General features: G+C 39.2%; 1 protein-coding gene across 5 annotated transcripts in view; it reads right to left on the bottom strand.

The window, feature by feature from the left end:
- Positions 1-651: 651 nt before the first annotated feature.
- The window catches only part of DCLK2 (doublecortin like kinase 2), a 79,448-nt gene continuing 61,958 nt past the window's right edge, over positions 652-18,141 (bottom strand). For 2 of the 5 annotated variants that reach the window (XR_004240373.1, XR_004240374.1), the window contains 9 exons: positions 15,194-15,313; positions 13,261-13,407; positions 10,913-11,046; positions 9,559-9,636; positions 7,939-8,035; positions 6,437-6,517; positions 5,562-5,678; positions 4,677-4,759; positions 652-2,022 (listed from right to left, as the gene is read on the bottom strand). Coding sequence is in view for 3 of the 5 variants with exons in the window: in XM_032110033.1 (XP_031965924.1) it covers positions 1,810-2,022; positions 5,562-5,678; positions 6,437-6,517; positions 7,939-8,035; positions 9,559-9,636; positions 10,913-11,046; positions 13,261-13,407; positions 15,194-15,313 (987 nt within the window). In the remaining 2 variants the exon portion in view is untranslated. Of the gene's footprint in view, positions 2,023-3,849; positions 3,863-4,676; positions 4,760-5,561; positions 5,679-6,436; positions 6,518-7,938; positions 8,036-9,558; positions 9,637-10,912; positions 11,047-13,260; positions 13,408-15,193; positions 15,314-18,141 lie in introns of all 5 variants that reach the window. The other 3 variants (XM_032110033.1, XM_032110035.1, XM_032110036.1) reach the window with 2 other exon arrangements.

Below are 18,141 nucleotides of genomic sequence, written 5' to 3'. Positions count from 1 at the left end.
AGTATTCATTATTTGTTTGATGTTCCCTCTCTGCTGGTCTCTCAGTTCAGCTCTTTTAGGGGCTCCCTGTCTTTGCTGTGGAGGCTGGTTAGCCTGCTCCACCTGAAATTCCACATCCTTTCTTTGGCTGAGTCTGAGACTTGTTGCAGAAATCACCAACCACACAGGCAGCCAGCTACAGACTCTCACCAGTTTCCCTTCTGAGTAAGCTTCGTATTTCTGCACTGTACCAAAATACAAGTTATTTTACACAAAGGCTATTCCCATACTCTTCAAGTATATTGAACTTACTCCAGGGAACCCACAACAAAGTTAATTAACAAGGATTGGTTGTGGCCCAACCTTTTTATCATAGTTTACTACATGCCATGGTTTCCTACCTTTAATATTTTTTTTGCCAAGATGTTGCACATCTTTCAGCTACCATCAGTTTGCACTTTCTGATCTTTAAATGTTCTTCAAAAGGTAAAGCAACCATGTTTATTCATGTCTTTCATAGGAATCAATGAACTTCAAAACAATGCAGTTTATGGGAGTCCCGCAAATTAATTCTATTAAATTGTTTTGGTAGGCATCTAATTGTTCAGTCTCTCCAGAGGGAATAAGACAACAGTTTCACTGGCAAAATAACTGAGCTCCCAAAGAAATGAATAACATTTTGTGTTTTGGTTTTTTTTTTAATGAAGAAAGTTTATTGCAGGTCTTTCTTTTACAATTCTAGTAGAAAGTATAGCTAAGAGAAAAAATGAGCTATGACCAATTCATAAGAACGAGCAAAGAAAAAGGATTAAGCCGAATACATACTCTATTGAACTAAGCATTATGGGAAAGATAAAACCTCGTCTATTTTGTGACTGCAGATTAAGGAGAGCTGCTTCCCAATCCTGGTTTCCAGTGCCTGCACCAGGTGAATAGGGAGAGATAGCACTGACAAACCTCTGATGGCTAGTGATGGCAGCTCCTCTATCAGCTTGTCCTAGAATTAGGAGCTGCTCAGTTCATCATAGCTTAGAAAACATGCAGCAGGCTTTCCCTTCACAGGCCCAAAGTAATTTTATTTTATCTAACAGGTAGTCTGACCCTGGAGAAAGGTGTGGATGGGACAGAAAATGGCTAAAGCAAAAAGGCTTCCTTCACTCCAGTCTTTGTAACAAATATATGTCCACTGCTCATGTTTACATCCCAAGTTACTTTATTTAAATTCATATTATCTAAACACTACCCTGCCTGCAAGTCAGATAACAAACTTGATGGAGAACAACCATCCTTCCCTCTCTATCTCCAAATGTTTGTCTCATGATATTTTACAGTTAGTCCACTAAAAAAATTCTTCATGAAAATTTGCCTCTTCAAGTTCAGTAGAAACTTGGCTAAAAATAGAGGCATTGGAATAGAAGGCAAATAGAAGTTTTCTTCCCTTGACTGCCTCTCCCACTTTTCTGAGAATTCCCATCGGAAGAACAGAATGGGGCCTGCTGGTGGAGGCGAGGCCAGGTACCTGTTCCCCACCTCACTGCTCATACAAAAATATGGTTAGCTACACCATAAGTTAGTCTATTTAGAGCCCAAGGCTGTGTGAAATGGAGTTAATAATTAACACAAAGAACTTAAAAAACCACCTAGCATTGCCAGAGTCTTTCCCCTACTGCTGTTCCCAAGATGTGGTTTGCTCACCTGCTGTGAGGGAGAGGATCAGACCTGGCTGGGGCTCACCACAAGAGGTGCACACAAACTGAAAACAGTCATGGGAAATGAAGAAAACTGTGGCCAGAGTGTGGGGAGCTTCAGTTGGATTTGTGTTCCCCAGTCCTACGCACCAGGCTGATCCCCAGCAAGCTCAGGAGAAGGCAGTGTGGGGGACCGGAGTGGCTCAGGAGCAGCAGGGAGGAGGGGCTCAGACCCAGCCACACGAGGATCAGCAGCTGCAGCAGCAATTGCAGACATTTTCTCCATTCCAGCTCTACCAGAGTCCTGACAGCGCTTGCTGCAGAAAATCTGACTCTCTTTATCTAGAGCTGTGTTCTACAAACAAAACAAAACAAACCCAAGGCAAAACATGAAACAGCACTTACATACAGCCCTGTCTTAACTTAAGGGTTAAAACAATCTACAAGACAAAGTGCATGCATTACAGCCAGGAAAAAAAAGGAGAAATAACATCAGAAATCTTTTATATAATGAATGGTATAATTTTTGTGATGCTGATTTTAGAAAATGTAAGGCAGACTTATCTTCCAGATGTATGCTTGCCATTGCAGGTTTAAAATTTTTGTCTTGCAAGTCTGATGTGGAAAAAAAGATGGTATGAGTGGTTGTGATAGAGAAAGAACTTGTCATAGTAACTATTAGCAAAATTTATGTACCTGTGTTTTTGCTCACACAAGGAATCAGATGATGCTTACTGAGAACTCAGTGATACATTTCCTGTAACAAACCACACAGTACAGAAGGGGAGCCACGGCAGACAGTGAGAGATGGAAACCCAAAGCTTTTTTCTGTCTTCAAGAAAAGGGCCTGTTTTTCTGCTTAGTGTTGAGAGTAGGCAAATGACCTCTCATGTTGGCAGAAAAGCATAATTTCTGAATTCTATACTTAAAAATTAGTTTACAGGAGAAGGGAGCGACAGGTTGGAATGAGAACTGAGAATTCCATAGTGCAGTAGGTGGCTTATCTGGAGTATGTGGTACATCTGCTGAAGACAACAATTTCCATGCCCTCTACAGGATAAATGCTAATTGTAAAGATCAGGTGCTCTGCCTTTTCCAGGGCAATTTATTTTTTTGATTGGACTTGCTTTACTAATGTGAAAATTTCTGTGTGTTTTTAGTGGAGTTTGACTAGTACACTATTCACTGAAGTATCTAATACCGAAATAATTTTCTGACACAAGTTAAATTTTGCATGGTTCATTTTTTTTTTAGATGTGCTTTATTGCATCAAAGTCATCAAGGACAGCAGAAATAAGGTACTTACCTCTTCTTTTTTTGGTGTTTTGTTTTTTTAACTCAAATTACATCACGCCTACCTGCATAGAGGTACAAGGAGAAAATTCCATAGTCCACAACTGAGTTCTCTGCTACTGCCAATCAACACTGCAAAGGGAGCATGCAAGGACAGGAGCAGCTGAACAGGGTCTGGGCTTTTGAGATTAGTGATGGTCTAAAACTCTTTTAACCAAGACACCATTGCATTTCCTTTTTTTGCTTGCTGGAAAAAGAGTTGTAAATACAGGGGTTTTTGCTATTTCAGTGGCAGGTAAAGTTATTTAAAGGGGGAAGGACATGCTTTCAGTTCATGCTGACAGTGATTTTTTCCTGTGCTGTCCTCATAGCAGCAATACATTCTTACATAATGCAGTTTAGAGTTTTCTTCTTTAATTTTACTGTTGTTAAGCGAGAATGTTTTTTATTAATTTAGGACTGATTAGCTCCTGACTAGCTCTTTGATACCATAAAGGGAGTGACAAGTGGAATTTTTTTTTAAAATAGAAACAGTGTTTAATTCAGTGGTTTTGTTCTTTGCATCTGTCTTCAAAGGGTTCTCATCTTTTTCTAGCTGTTTTTAGATACAGTAAGATATACACATGCACAAAATTACCTCCAGGAGAATACACCAAGACGTGTCTGAGGAAGTAAATAATTGGTGTATTGGCATTTGCTTTGCCTATTTTAGATATGTATCATTCAAGACAGAACACCTTAAGTGCTTAAAAGATATTCCTTTGCTGGTTTAATGTGGCTGTACAGCTTTTTCCACTTCAGACTGGCTTAGTTATTTCTCCTTTCTTGTTACAAATGGAGACTATGTATTTTTTGTGCAGCAGAACAAAGCATCGCAGTTAGTACGTACCATTGCCTTGGACCTACTCAGAGGGAAGCAATGCAGGCATTGGGAAAGGAGGAAAAAGGAAGGAAGCAAGGGACAGAAACTAGACTTACTTTAAGCAGAACTAACACAATTGCAACAAATTTAGATTTACAGAACATTTTTTTAATTGAAAAAAAAAATCAGTTATGAATTAAGAGCAACATGCTTTTGGGGGCAGCAGGAGCCTCCTGTGCAAGGACACTGAACTGGGAATGTGCAGTTTTACTTATCTGCCACAGGATGGTATTATCTGCATGGGCTGGGTGACAGTGTTGGAATGAGGTGATGCTAAAGGGGGCTCCACTGAATGTGCAGGTGGACTGAGAGAGCAATGCACTGCAATACATGAGAGTTACAAAGTGTGCTTGTCTGAAGCTGAATGTTGGTAAGCAATGACTGCTGGAGCAAGTGAAGAACTTCTGAACACAAAGGTAACTAAATTTCAAAGCTCAAGATAAACCAGGGCAAGAATAACAAATCGGGGGCTTAACCCTTATTAGATCACAGTGTTTTGAACAAGGTTTGACTTTTCCTTTCAGCATTAACTGAGAGCTGCATTCAGCAATAAATAATTAGGTATTTATATCCTTCCATACCTGTTATAAGGAAATAAAGCAGGAAAAGGTAAAATGAGGTGAACTTTCCTGGCTGAAGGAGTGTCAGTAGCTAACAGAAAAAACCCACGCCAATAAGAAGCCAGAAGCTATGCTGTGTCAGAGATCTGAGACAGGCTTAAGTGGCATGCAAGTTGGAGAGGGGCTGAGAGTTAGAATTAAAATTGCTCTTATTACATATAGTGCATTTTATACCAGTTTTCAGCTTCAGGCTTATCCATAGTCTCAACAGTATAAAGAATGAAGCTCTGAAGTCCCTCTCAAACTGTCAAGTCAAACTGTCAAATGAAATGTAGACAAGAGCATGAACCTGAAATCCACTTTCCGACTTATTTCTATGTTATCGCTTTCCCTACATTTAAATTGTTTGCCTATTTAACTCACATAAATGTATTTACAAAGACATAGACATAGGCAGAAACATTTTATTTCAATTTACTGACTCTCAGATGATTAAAACAATTCTTTGTTAACATAAGTGGGCTGGGCTTTGAGAGTGATTAATAATAATGGGAGGGTGAGGGTGGAAATCCCTGTTATGTTATTTTCTTTAAGTTACTGAAGATACTCTCGGTGTGCAGTGTCTATCCTTGCATCAGACAAGGACGGGCCACAGTGAGATCAGAAAGAAAGAAGTTTCTGAAATGGAGCCTGGGTTCCTGGCACACGTAGTGTTGAACAACAGTGTGCTCAAGATCAAACAATACTTGGTCACGCACAGAGGAAAAGCCTACTTAACTAACGAAGTGGGCTGTATGATTTAAAAAAAAAAAAAAAAAATCACAGTTTTTATAAAGAAAGATTTCAAATTGTTAATAAACTTCATTTTAACATACACCTAACTTAGTATTCACAGGTTTCTGTTTGAAAGCTGGTTTTTATCTCAGGTGGCACACTGTGATAGACTTGGTTGCTCTCAAGCAATGATAAGACAATCCACATTATCCAGCAATAAAGACTAGAATTAGAGACTATTCTAGTTTTGGGTTTGCTATTCTTGCACCACACATGCTCATAGAGCACTGTTAGGAAAATATGCAAAGTATACTATCAATGTATAAAAATGTTCATTTCTCTTACCATGATGACAGAAACCCCAGCAGATGTGTTATTTTGCTTGGGTAGGGTGTTATTAAAGTGCTGCTTCAGTTTACCTGTTACTTCAGCTTGCATATTATTCTCCTGGGAAGCATCATCCTGTAGAAGAAGGAACACAGTATTCCAGTTAGGAAAAAAACCAAGTTTTTCTTCATCATCATCAGGTACTTTCTGCTTTTTAATGCATAGTAAATATTCAGATAGGCACTTCAACACTCTGCTACATATAATTGCAGAGGAAGGGAACAGAGCAATCACTCACTCGTTTATGAATGACCTTCTATTACTTAAAATGACATGTGGCACTTCTAATGCATTGATTTGTCCCACAATTATAAGCTGCAGGTTTGATTCAAGCAAGTTAAAAATAACATGCTTGAAATAGTGTTGAGAATAAAAAGCCAACTTGTCACTTGGATTTCTTTCAAATCACCACTTTAAATGGCCCATCATGTCCTAAGTCTGGAAGTGTTATAAAGTACCATAAATATGTTTTAGAGGAGCTGTTATCCATAGATACACTTGTTAATAGTTGTCTTCTCTTGTGTCAGGGAACTCCACAGATCATATTCAGTCTGTCTTTTAAAACATGCCTGAAAATAAGCATTGACTGTGTCCATGTAAACCTAGTACTTATTAATAATTAATTGATTTTAAATCAATAAGCAATGCACTTTGGTGTTCCCCTTTGCTGCTGCCTGAAGAGATGGAGGACTTGACAGGCATCAGCTTAGTGTCTATGGTAAATTAGGTGTTACATTTGCTAATTGTACTGCTGCTTCTGAACACTACAAGTTAATGGTTAGATTTACAGGTTTAATGTCAAATTAGAGACAAGTGAAATGTGATTTACTTACTGACACCCAGGGATGGCTTAGGATCTGTGCTGCTGTGTACCGGGCTTCAGCATTCACATGTAGCATCAGGCTAATTAACTCCTTCATTGAAAAAGAAAGAAAAAGAAGAGTGGGAAAGGATATTGAAACTGAAAATACTGTTGTGCCAAGTATAGTGCAACCCCAGCTGATACCAGAACCAGTGATACCAGTGTGACGTGAATGGAACAAAATATTTGCTCTTTAGGATTAAGAGTCTGCCAGGCAGCATATTTCAGATCAACCTCCTCATTGTACTCATGTTGCACTGAGCCTTTTGAAACCAAATGAAAAAGAAATGTTAAAAAAATCAGCTCTAATATTCCACTTTGTTCTCTATATATTCATTCTGATGACCAGAACAAACACAGACCTGGGAGAGATGAGATCCTCTCTGGTCAGTGCACATGCACACAGTAACATTACATAAAAAACACAAATCAGAGACAAGAATCTGCATCTGAAAGGCAAGAAACTATGAAATTATTTGAAAACTTCTCTTCTGTGTTGCTCCAGAAGAATAAAAGACACTGAGCCAAGCCCTCTCTCCACCCTCACCCCCCCAAAAAAAAATCTTTTATAGCCTCCAAATTATCAGTCTTCATACTCTCATCAAGATTATTTCAAGGAGACTGTCCATTGCTTCACTTTTGGGAAATGGCTTCTTCAGGCAGATAATAACATACCTAACTGAGAGGTTTCCCAACCAGCCAAGTTATTTAGTCTGTGGAAATCTGAAATGAGAGATCCCAAGCCTGAGGACTTTGTTTGTTCAGAATGCATGTCTGGAAATGTGTGAGGTGACTGGGGCTTGGGAAATGGATAAACATCCATTGGGAAATGCAGAAAAATACATAAAAAATTCAACTTCTCATTGGCTGGATAAACAAACCATCTCCACTTGCTAGTGAGTCCTCAGATATTATTCAGAGCACTTTAGTGAATTAACCTGAGAAGTGGGGCTTACAACTTGGAACCTTTGTCCTACAGGCATAATCATTTTAAACAAAACTGCAATGACCACACAAGAATTGCTGGCAATGGCAATTAGCAATGGCTGCACCTCTTGAAAAGCTCTCATAAATGCCTCAAAAAAATAGGAAGAAATGCCAACTGCGTCCAGTCCACAGAGCAATAATTTTTCTTTTTTAAAGAGTGATAGGAGGGAAAAATTCAGAGACACATTTATTTTGCAGCTGAAGCACTGAACATGCTGTGAAGTGCATCATGAAGTGAACTGAGTATTATGTGGTGTTCCCTGAATGGAGTTGGCATTTTGCTACCCTTGCTCAGACAGAACATGACAGCCTGAAACACCTGAGCTTTCATCAAGCACTGTTCAGCTAAACCAACTAAAAAGGCACAGCAGCTGGGGCACTGGGGAAGAGGCTGCTCTGGATCTTCCAGGCTGCCTTCCCAAGTGAGCACAGGCTGCACGGGGGCTTGTCAGAAATGCTGTTTCAGGTTGGAAAAAATATCAGTACCTTTGCTGAATCAGTGATGTTATCCCAGTAGGGAGAGGGAAATTCCAGCTTCCCAACAAGTATCTGATCAAAGAGGTCTTCCTGAAGGTTGTTTTCACTGTAAAACAGCAGTAACAAAAAACACCCTGAGATGGAAGCCAATTTGTCATGGGAATTTTAACTTGATTTGGGGATAGAACAGAAATTGTGTTGATAATTACTAGAAATGAGTAATTTGCAAGTTTACACAGTGAGAGCTCTTCTGAGCTGTCATAGCTACTCTGTCAGAAGTGATGACAACAGAAAAGCCAACACACTGAGGTAACTTTTCCACTGGAATAGGGACTGCGTAGTTAGCACACAGGAAAGGGGAACAGGAAAGGGGATTGAAAAGTCGGTCACTTGCCAGCCCAGTTCTAAAGGACCTGCTACAGAAAACACGTGGTAGAGGGAAGAAGTGTAGTGAAATGAGCCTCATCTTTGAAACTATCAAAACAGAAGAACTTTCAAAATCCAAGAAGGACATATGGAAAACACAGGATACATTTAATGTAGTCAGTACTGGCAGGCTGCTGAAAAGGAAAGGATAAGCACTTCTGTATCCAAAACCTAGTATCATGAGTATTCACAGATTAATGGGAATGGGATTTTTGTTTTTCAACTTCTTTCAACTGGCCATAGTCAGAGTGAACATCCACTCAACCTATTTCTGTAAAGAACAATTTAGCTCAAGGTGGGTTGGAAATAAATATCTATTAACCTCAGTTATGACCTGGTTCTAGTAGCATGATATAGACATTCTCTGTGCCCTACCCCCAAACTCTAATCAAAGAATCCATTTGCTTGTCTAATTATCTTTCAAAACAGATTTTCAGCTTTAAACATGAACTAACAACATGAAAAACCCAAATACGTGAACTAATGTTTTTCCATCAATAATATTTATATTGTAATTCTTTGCAAAATATTTTCGTTCAGTCTGATGATTTAGTTAAAACCTAAGTATTTGTTATAAAAATGAACAAACAGGCCCTGCATTAGTAATTTATATGTTAGGAGGAGAATTCCCTATTAAAATGTGCCAATTCCTTCTCATTCTCTGGCAAAAAAAAGAAACCATTTGATTTGCAGAAGAACTCATACACGGCGTGACCGTGAGTACCAAAAGTGATGTTTGCAAACCCCACCTCTCGTTTGACGCTTCTCAAAAGGACGAACAAGGTTAAAAAGGCAGGATAAGGACATTTTCCCCCTCTCCTGGTTTACCACCGCCCAGCCTTTTCCCCCGCTCTCCGGGAGCTGCCGCGTCCCGACGCCAACGGCAGAGGGCAGCGCGTGCCCGTGGATGGCGGAGCTGCGATGCGCGTGGAGACAAAAGGAAAAGCGGCTCTGCCCTCACACCCCCCGCATGGCACCAAAGCAGCTGCCCCCCTAGAAAAATAAATGAATAAATTGATCCCAAAAACTAAAATGAGGGACGAGTGAAAACCGCTTAAAGAAATGAACAAAACTGTGAGGAAAACGTGTCCATCTAATCCACCTTTTTTCCTCCTCCAGGGATGATGCCTCCTTCAGGGAGAAAGGTCAGACTTGCTCTGAAGGAACTTGATTGGTTTTGCTGGTTTTCCCTTTGCCACTCACCTGCGAAAAGGTGGGAATCCACATAACAGGATGTAGGTGATCACACCTGCAGCCCAAATATCCACCTTTAGGCCATACCTGAGAAAACAAGGCTGTGTTACTTGTGCTGAATTAACAACAAAAAGTCATTCCAATCAAAAATAAGTGACACTGACAGGATTATGTGAGAATCTGTGCTGAGTTACCTGCTGCTGATGTGGTAATGTATTTTATAACTGAGCATCTTTTTCTTCACACCGTTACAGTCTTTAGGAAACCATGATTCTATAATTTATTTTTTTTTTCCTCAACCATAAGCCTCAAGGCTCTCCAGGGTCTTCTGAATATACTCAAATCCAAGTCAGTATCCAGGTTTCCCAATCCAGAATTATTAATGATAAAAGACAAGGATGTGCCTTCTCAATCCCTACAGTGAAGTAACTATCTCTAAGGTTATCATGTGTTGCTAAGCAACTAGACACACCAATTCTCTAGCCTCTCCAGTGAGTAACACAGGGAAAAAGAACTGCCCTTTTCTTTTAAAGCACAGAAATTAAAACACACTGGAGGTCAGAAAGAGGTCTTTTCCCCTATTCAATGGATTCAGTTTGTCAAAATCTCAAACACACAGATGAGGTGCCCTTTGACACCGGAGCTCACTGCAGCTGTGAAATGTTTCTCAATGCGACAAATGCACTGAACAAGGAGTGGAACAACACAACAAAACCTCCCCCCATCAGGAAATTCAGAGTGTTCACAGCCATGGCAAGAGTCAGCTAGAGCATGGAATGGAGCTCTAGTAGGTGTAAAAGGAGAGAGGACTTGTGAAAATCTACCATTTGTGAAAACCTACCATTTTACACAACTTTTTTTTGTATTTACACAATGACCTGTTAAATACAGAATAATGGGCTTGTTCAATTATTATCAAAGAGGATGTGTCACCCAAACAGGGTCACTTGAATCAATGTGATCTAATTAGAGCTGCCCAGAGAACAGGTGACCTCTGGAGCCTCTTCCAATATAAATTATTCCATTTCTAATGCAAACACTGTGTTTTGCCTGTCTGTTCTTCCCCAAGCAGCTGTCACAGGTGGTACAATGGGCTCTGGATGCTGAGGTTAGGCAGGGAGCACAAACAAATGGACCAGAGCTGCACCAGAGCTGGTCCTGGGGAGGTGGGAGAGGAGGCAAAGGTGAATTCTGGGAGCAGGGAGAACAAGGCTACTGGCCTCTTGGACGAACTGGGAGTGGTGCCCACAGATGGTTTGGTTACAAACAATGGAAGGCCAGCCCATTGGAGCATTGAGATCTTAACAACAGTCAGGAGCTGCCTGCCAAAAATGAGTAGTTACAAGGCCCGTGTCATGCTCACCCTGTCTCTGCAATGATTTCTGGAGCCACATAGGTGGGTGTCCCACAGACAGTGTACAAAGGGCCTTCGACCACTGTCGCCAGTCCGAAGTCTCCAAGCTTCAAAGACTTGGTTCCATCCGAATATTCACAGACCTAGAATCAGGGAAATTAACACAGAATGAGGACAAGAACATCTACATTTTTATATCCTCTAATTTCTTCAGGAAATCATCATCGCCACGCCAAGAAGATGGGAAAAAGGAATTTCCACAGCCCTGGAGGGAAAGAAAAGTGCTATTCCCATTGATTGCAGCTGGAGCAAGTGTTCAATGGAGCTGTCTGCCAGCTATGTAGGTCAGACCATGACATAGCCTTGAGCAACTAGAGGGGGAAAAGAAAAGCCAATCCTTGAATGTTGAGAAGTTTTAAATAAATATATTCAGTAAAATATAATACTCCACTTTCATTTGACAGGGACCTAGAGTTTAAAATGGGACTGGCAGCTACAATCAGATTTGTTTAACATCTTGTTAACTTAGCATAAATCTAGTCAGCATACTCGGTCTTTCATCAGCAAATGTCTTCCCTGTGCTTGGTCTGAGCAAGTTCAGTTTAGGTTTCTGTGCAGACCAACTGCACCTTACCAAAAGGCCCATAAATAACCTCGCACTGAGCCTAGCACTGAGTCATTTTATTGATGAAAGAAGCTGAATTTCGATAGAAAGAAAAGTGGTATACAAGCATGATAGCAGGAGTAAATCACACCAGACCAACACAAAGGAAACATCCTCCTAATAAATTCATCTCTTTCACTCTTAAAGTAAAATGTTCATATTAACATGATTTCAAAGGCATCTAGTTTCTGGAATGGAGCACCCCATAATCTCCAGAATGGCTGAATTTATTTGCCTTCCTCAAACAACTGAGCACTGCAATATCTTTCTTCATTCCCCTGTGTAATTCATATCAGTAATGGAAACACTTGTTCTCCTTTTTAAACACCCTCATATCAGCTATTACTCTTAGGGTTTGCATTTTTTAAATGCATGACTACCAAAGGGAATGTAATTCCCATCCAGACAGGCTGGATGACCCTGTGCAAAAATCCTAACTACTTATAATAACAGGTAGCAGTTGATAGGAATTATTTGCATTTGCATTCAATACCAGGATGTTATCTCAACATTCTGCCGCTGTCAATCACAGTGAGTAAGATTTGCATCTGTTGAGTAATCTCTTTAGGCTTTCTAGGCAGAAAGGGCATTTGTGCCTATTTATAACTGATTCAATCACTAATGAGAACTTAAAATTTCTTTGGACTGTCTGTGTTTGGAGATGCACTAATAATATGTGAGACTTCCACCTTCATTTTCTCTCCCAAGTGCCATGTTGCTGTGACTACATTTTCCAGGAGAAGCCTCTCCCCCTTACTTTTTGCTAAACAATCTAATTTATTTGAGGGTTTATTTAAATTGCTAAACACTGTCAGTGGAATTACTGGAGAGAGAATTGTCTGTTAATTAGGAAATATTTTCAGCTTGTAGCCCTGTCCTTGTAATAGTTCAAAATAAGCCATGACTCCTGCTCTCGATGCAAACTCATTAAATAGGACTGACAAAACACCACAAAAGACTTTAAGAAATGCCTCAAGCAGGGGAGATTATGGCCCTGTTCATGCAGTGCATAACACTTAATATCCAATATGTAATGAACAAGTGTAACCTCTGCATATAAGGGGGACAGCACGTGCTGATCCCATTCTGTGCACAGAATGGGAACAACGCCCTCTGTGGACTGGGCCATAAGTAGTTCCCAAAGCAGACTTCATGGGAATTCTTTTCAGCACAGTTATTTTACGTCTCTGCCGAAAGAAAAAGCAGTCAGTTGCCTAGGAAAAGAATAAAGCTATGTACAGGTTTAATTCCCAGCCAGAACACTGGTAAATCATCAGAAAGATGATCCTACTATGACAGTGAAAGGAAAAAACCACTGGCTTCAGATGGTAACCATAGGATTGTTCAAAGAAATGGAAGAAATGGCACTCAGCCCACCTTTCTCCCACTTGCAAACTGATAAATAATTCATTGACATAGCTTTAAAATTCATTGTTTTGTGAGAGAATACTCCTGCTTATCCAAAAATCAGCCAATCAAAATGTAAATAAAGATAGGTCTAAGGACAGGCTTGAGCCGCAGCTCTCCTGCATTAAGGTGATTGCTATACCATGGCAAAAGATTTACTTCACACATACTCACTCTAAATTAATATGCCTGCTGTTCTCTGCTGTGCTCCTTGACATTTATACACAAGCATTTGCATTAATGAGAACAAAGTAAGGGAAAATACTGGAAAATAAATGGGACGTACCAGAAGATTTTCTGGCTTGATGTCTCTGTGCACAATGTTGAGACCATGAAGATATTTGAGAGCACTGGCTAAATTGTAGACCATGGCACTCCCATCTCTCTCTGTGTATTTTGTAGATGAAGTAATGGCATCAAATAGGTCTCCTCCCTACGTAATGGAAAGGAAAAAGATCACTGTTTAAAAAATAATTAAGATGGTATTTAATTTAAAAAACCCACAAGCTAAACAAACATGTAAAATCTTCCTTCACAAAAGACATGCTCTAATTCCTGTTAAATAGCAAAAAAAATTATTTTGCAGAAAGATGATCTTGTCATCTTGTCAAGATACTAGACTGGGACTTGGGTCTTAACTGTACGCCAGGCTTCTGGTGCCTAAGCTTGGGCAAATCACGGATTTTTTTTTTTCTATTGATCCTCCTACTTTGACCACTCATATTACCTACAGGTAGGGGCATACAGCTTCCCTTTCCTTCATCTTATCAGTATAATACCTTTATCATAGTGAAAACCAGCCCTGATTTTGAGTAAAGTCTAAAATAAATTAGCCCAATAATAATAAAAAAAAAACAGAAACAAAAACAAAACTAACAAATATTCAGCAAATTCAAATTTCTGCAGATATTGCAAGAAATACCAAATAAACATATCTGAAGAGGACAAAAAAGATAAAAGGACAAAAAAGATAAGCCCATTCCAACATAAAAGAATCCACTGATTGAGATACATCAAAGTACAGAACCTCCAGCTGATTTCTGAATGTGTCAGGCTCTGTTTACAGATGCCCTATTCCTCTGGGAATACACAACAACGTGTGAGTGAGTTACTGATGCGGCATTTTCAGTCATTGCAACAAATTTCATGTGGGTGTCTCCATGATGGATACATCTGTAGATACATCTGGATACATCTGTAGGAGTGATCTGTCTGAGCTGTGGGTGGCATTCCAAGCATTTCCATGCACACCGAAGAAAAGCAGCAATTCAGGAAATACAGGCCAAGATGGTGGTGAATTAAAACATTAAAAATACTGTCTTGAAACCCCAAAAAGCCTATGGGATATAAAAATAACTTCTAGAAAGGAGGAAAGATGAGTAGGCTACACAAATTATGAATTCAACAACTACACACTTTCTGTAGAGGTTTCCCAGTCTGGCAACCATTCTAAAGGGGACTCCTGAATCCGTAACAGTTCTTCAGTCAGAAATAAAAAGTGCTGCTCAAAAAATGAGCAGTGCTGCTTCTGCTGTATGTTATTTGTATCTGACATTTCAGTCAAGCTGATGTGCAGTGTTGCTGTGCATGTTCAGAACTCAGACAAGAGAATGCATGACTAGAACTTGATGCTACTCGTGTATCTGGCTCACAAGGCGACAGCAAAATGAGTATTTGTGTTTTCTCTGTACGTGTACAACAGCAGCATCTGTTCTCTGGTGATTTATATCTGTTTGATATAAGCAAAACAGGTGAGATCTTTTGAATTTTGGTTTTCCAGGATAAAAATCGCTTGAGTTTAAACTATTTGTCTTATCTATTCAATAAATTAATTACAGAGAGCTCATTTCTTTAAATCAAATTATTAAATAATGAGAATAGTGGAATAAATGCAGGTGTTCTGTTAGTAAACGCTTATCACTATCACCCCTGCATATTGTAGGCATGACAAAAAAAACCCACTATCCACTTCTGTCTAGACTGTACACATTGTAAAATTACTTCAAATCTTATGTTAATAGTCAAATTACAGCTGAAGAGAGAGAAATCCCATTAATATAATTGCTTGAAGGGTGTATTTTTATGATTTAAAAATGCAGTTTACCACTGAAACCCTGTATGATTATGTCTCTCAAGATCTTAGTGTTCCTAGATACTGCTCAGACTTCACACCAACACAGAGAACTCAGAAAAGACAAATAAAGCCCCCTGAGCCCTACCTTGACCAGCTCCATCACCAGGTAGAGCTCTGTGGGGGTGTCCATCTCCTCTATGAGCATGATGATGTTTGGATGCTTCACTCGGCGCAGAATAGACACTTCATTTTCAATCAGGTGCTCCTGTTCAGAAGAGGATGGAAGTTTATCTGAAACAGGAACTTGCCAATTCACTTTTCCTATCACTTGATCAGTGACCACCCTTTTTGCTGATTAATTTATATAGCAGGTGGTTATTCTCAGTTGCTAGGTCTTAACTTGTATTTCATCACTGACCACATTTAATTTAAAATATAATTCACACATGTAATGAATGGGGCATCTCCGAAAAAGACCCCAGAACATGACAGCAGTTCAGAAAATGCAGGTTATATTCTTATGTGGGTATTATGAGGTGAAATTAAGTTCAGAACCTTTCTGCCCCCAAGCTGGATCTTTGCAACCTGTCACCCCTCATCAATAGTTAACATGTTCTTGATCCCCTCCAGCCTTCACCTCTCATTTAGTGTAGGTTACTCAAGGACAAATTACCTAGGATTTATATCCAAGGACTTTATTTTTTAAAAATTTGTAGAATATATTAAAGAAAAAAAATATTCTGAGTGCTTTGGTTATGGATTTTGGTTCATTTTATATGTCTGTTCAAGGTTTACAATCTGCAAAATGTGTAATAGTTCAGTTAAATTGTTGTGACTCCAACAGCTTAACAGCACACAGACTGAGTTTAATTTCCCCTTCCCTGTGCTTCTGAGGAAGTTATGGCTTTTGAGAGCAAATTAGTTTCAAATGTCTTGTTTTCTAGAACATTTTAACACTGGAGAGCAAAAAAAAAATTATGTGTCCCTTTTATGTGAAGAATGATTTTAGTTTTCCTTTATAAATATTGGAATACAGATATTGTATTTAGGTTCTCTGCAAAATAAGCAACAATGCTTGCATCAAACACGGGTATCCTTCCACCCTGGCAGGTAACAAATCATGTCACTGGACTGGGAACTTATCCATGTCAAATGCACTGATAAGGAGCATGCACTTCATGCATTTGTGAGCAGAGCATTAGGGGGAGACGTGATCCACTGTGCGTAGTCAGTGACTGGAGATCTTACATCACTTCACCTTCTTTTTCCAGGGTTATTTACAGATGCATTGTGGTTTTGCCAAAGCTTTCTGTGGCTACATAGCTCAGAACCCACATGCCACACGTGCATCTCATTTGGTGAGAGAATGGTGCGGCACACACGGGTTAAACATCACACCTTTCAAATTCACTTTGAAAGAGCAGCAATTGTCACTCTGAACAAACATATGCCTGCTCCAAGCAAAGTGCTCTGGAGAAAAAACAAAACAGACAAACAGGAAGCAATTCTGTTAAACACAATGCTGAATCTCATCACCAGACAGACATGAATAGCCACAGCATACTAAGCCTTAGGGATGGAAGCCTGGAAATTCAAAACTAACATTGAGAGTCCAAGCAAAAACTAGAATCTTTAGCTTTTTTCAACCTAAAGTACAGCTAACATATTCAATTTATTACACCCATTAATTACAACTAAGGCACAATGGCTTTATCTGTGCTTTCTTTGTTTCACTTGACTAAATTGTTAACTGCTTTAAATAAGGCTCAGGCATAAGTAATACTTAAACAATATTGTTTTAAAAGGCTCCAAAATATTGTTCAGCTACTGTTTAAAAATCTGCCCTCAAAAAATGCTGAGTTATATGTAGTTAGTTATTTCCAACCAACCCATTGTCTTGCTACGTTTTGCCATGTAAAAAAATAATAAGTCCAAAACTCGTTATGGTGTTCTCCTGGATAGTGCAATGTATGCTTCAGTCTACATTAACATGATTTATTTACAGAGACATTATTATGTAAGTAGCATTTAAGCCACTTGTGGAAAACAGTCAATTGGATTTGAATTTTCAAACATCCAAGATCAAGGAGCAGTGAGCAACGCTTAAATCATCTGAATTTGGCTGGATGGGTGGTTTTCTGGTGGGCTGGAGTGAGGAAGGAATACACTGCAACAAAATTTAATTATTTCCTTTGTTGGAATTCTTTCAGGATGGGTCTGCCACTCCCCTAAGACGTATAAACATCTTCCCAACAGTCTCCAGCTGTGCAGATACAGGTCCTTTTAAAACAGGCAACTATGCATCCATAGGGTTGATATTTTTTTAATGTATGTTTTAAAGCAAGGAGAATGGTAAATAGAAAATTCCTCTAAACTCTACTGTGTAAAATACATTATCTGTCTCTAGACCATTCCAATTCATGATGCCTAAGCAGCTAACTCAGACAAGTAATGAAAACCATCTAAAGTTGCAAGCTGTACACATCATCCAAAAATTTTGTTTGCAGCGAAACACACTGGGTCGCCCTTTCCACAGCTGAAGAAATTGCAACATTTTAATCTCAGAAAGGCAATCCTAGCACTTTTTCTTGTGGCTGCACATTTTTATGACTCTTTTCCAAGTTTTCTAAATAAACCTGAAGAATACAAGGTAAAATGAAACCCTCATCTCCTAGCACCTAATACATGGTTTAAAATCTGCACAGATAAAACGATTCTGTCTGAAGACCTCTACTAATAGAAGTCATCACAGCATCACACAGCTCCTTACTACACAAAGAGAGTAGGCAGTTTTTCTCCCTTTTTAAAAATATCTATTCTCAGGAAGCATGAAGGGAAAGAAGAGGTCTGATACTCTCAGATATTTGTTTTCATTATGAGATGCTGTTCTGCTGAAGAGACAATTTTTTGACTTTTTTGTTTAAAGTTTGAATTAAAAAGAAAGTTTTTGGAACACAAGAGATCTTTGTTATTACAGGAAGGTGATACTACATAAAGAAATGGTTGTGAAAATTTATTTTCAAACCCATGTTCTGCTTATAAAAGGAGCACATTCAGCCATAAAAAGAGAAAAATAAGAGGCAGAGTGGGATG

Source organism: Corvus moneduloides, chromosome 5 (assembly GCF_009650955.1).
Source record: "Corvus moneduloides isolate bCorMon1 chromosome 5, bCorMon1.pri, whole genome shotgun sequence".
NCBI lineage: Eukaryota > Metazoa > Chordata > Aves > Passeriformes > Corvidae > Corvus > Corvus moneduloides.
This window is presented reverse-complemented; position numbering and strand designations above follow the sequence as displayed.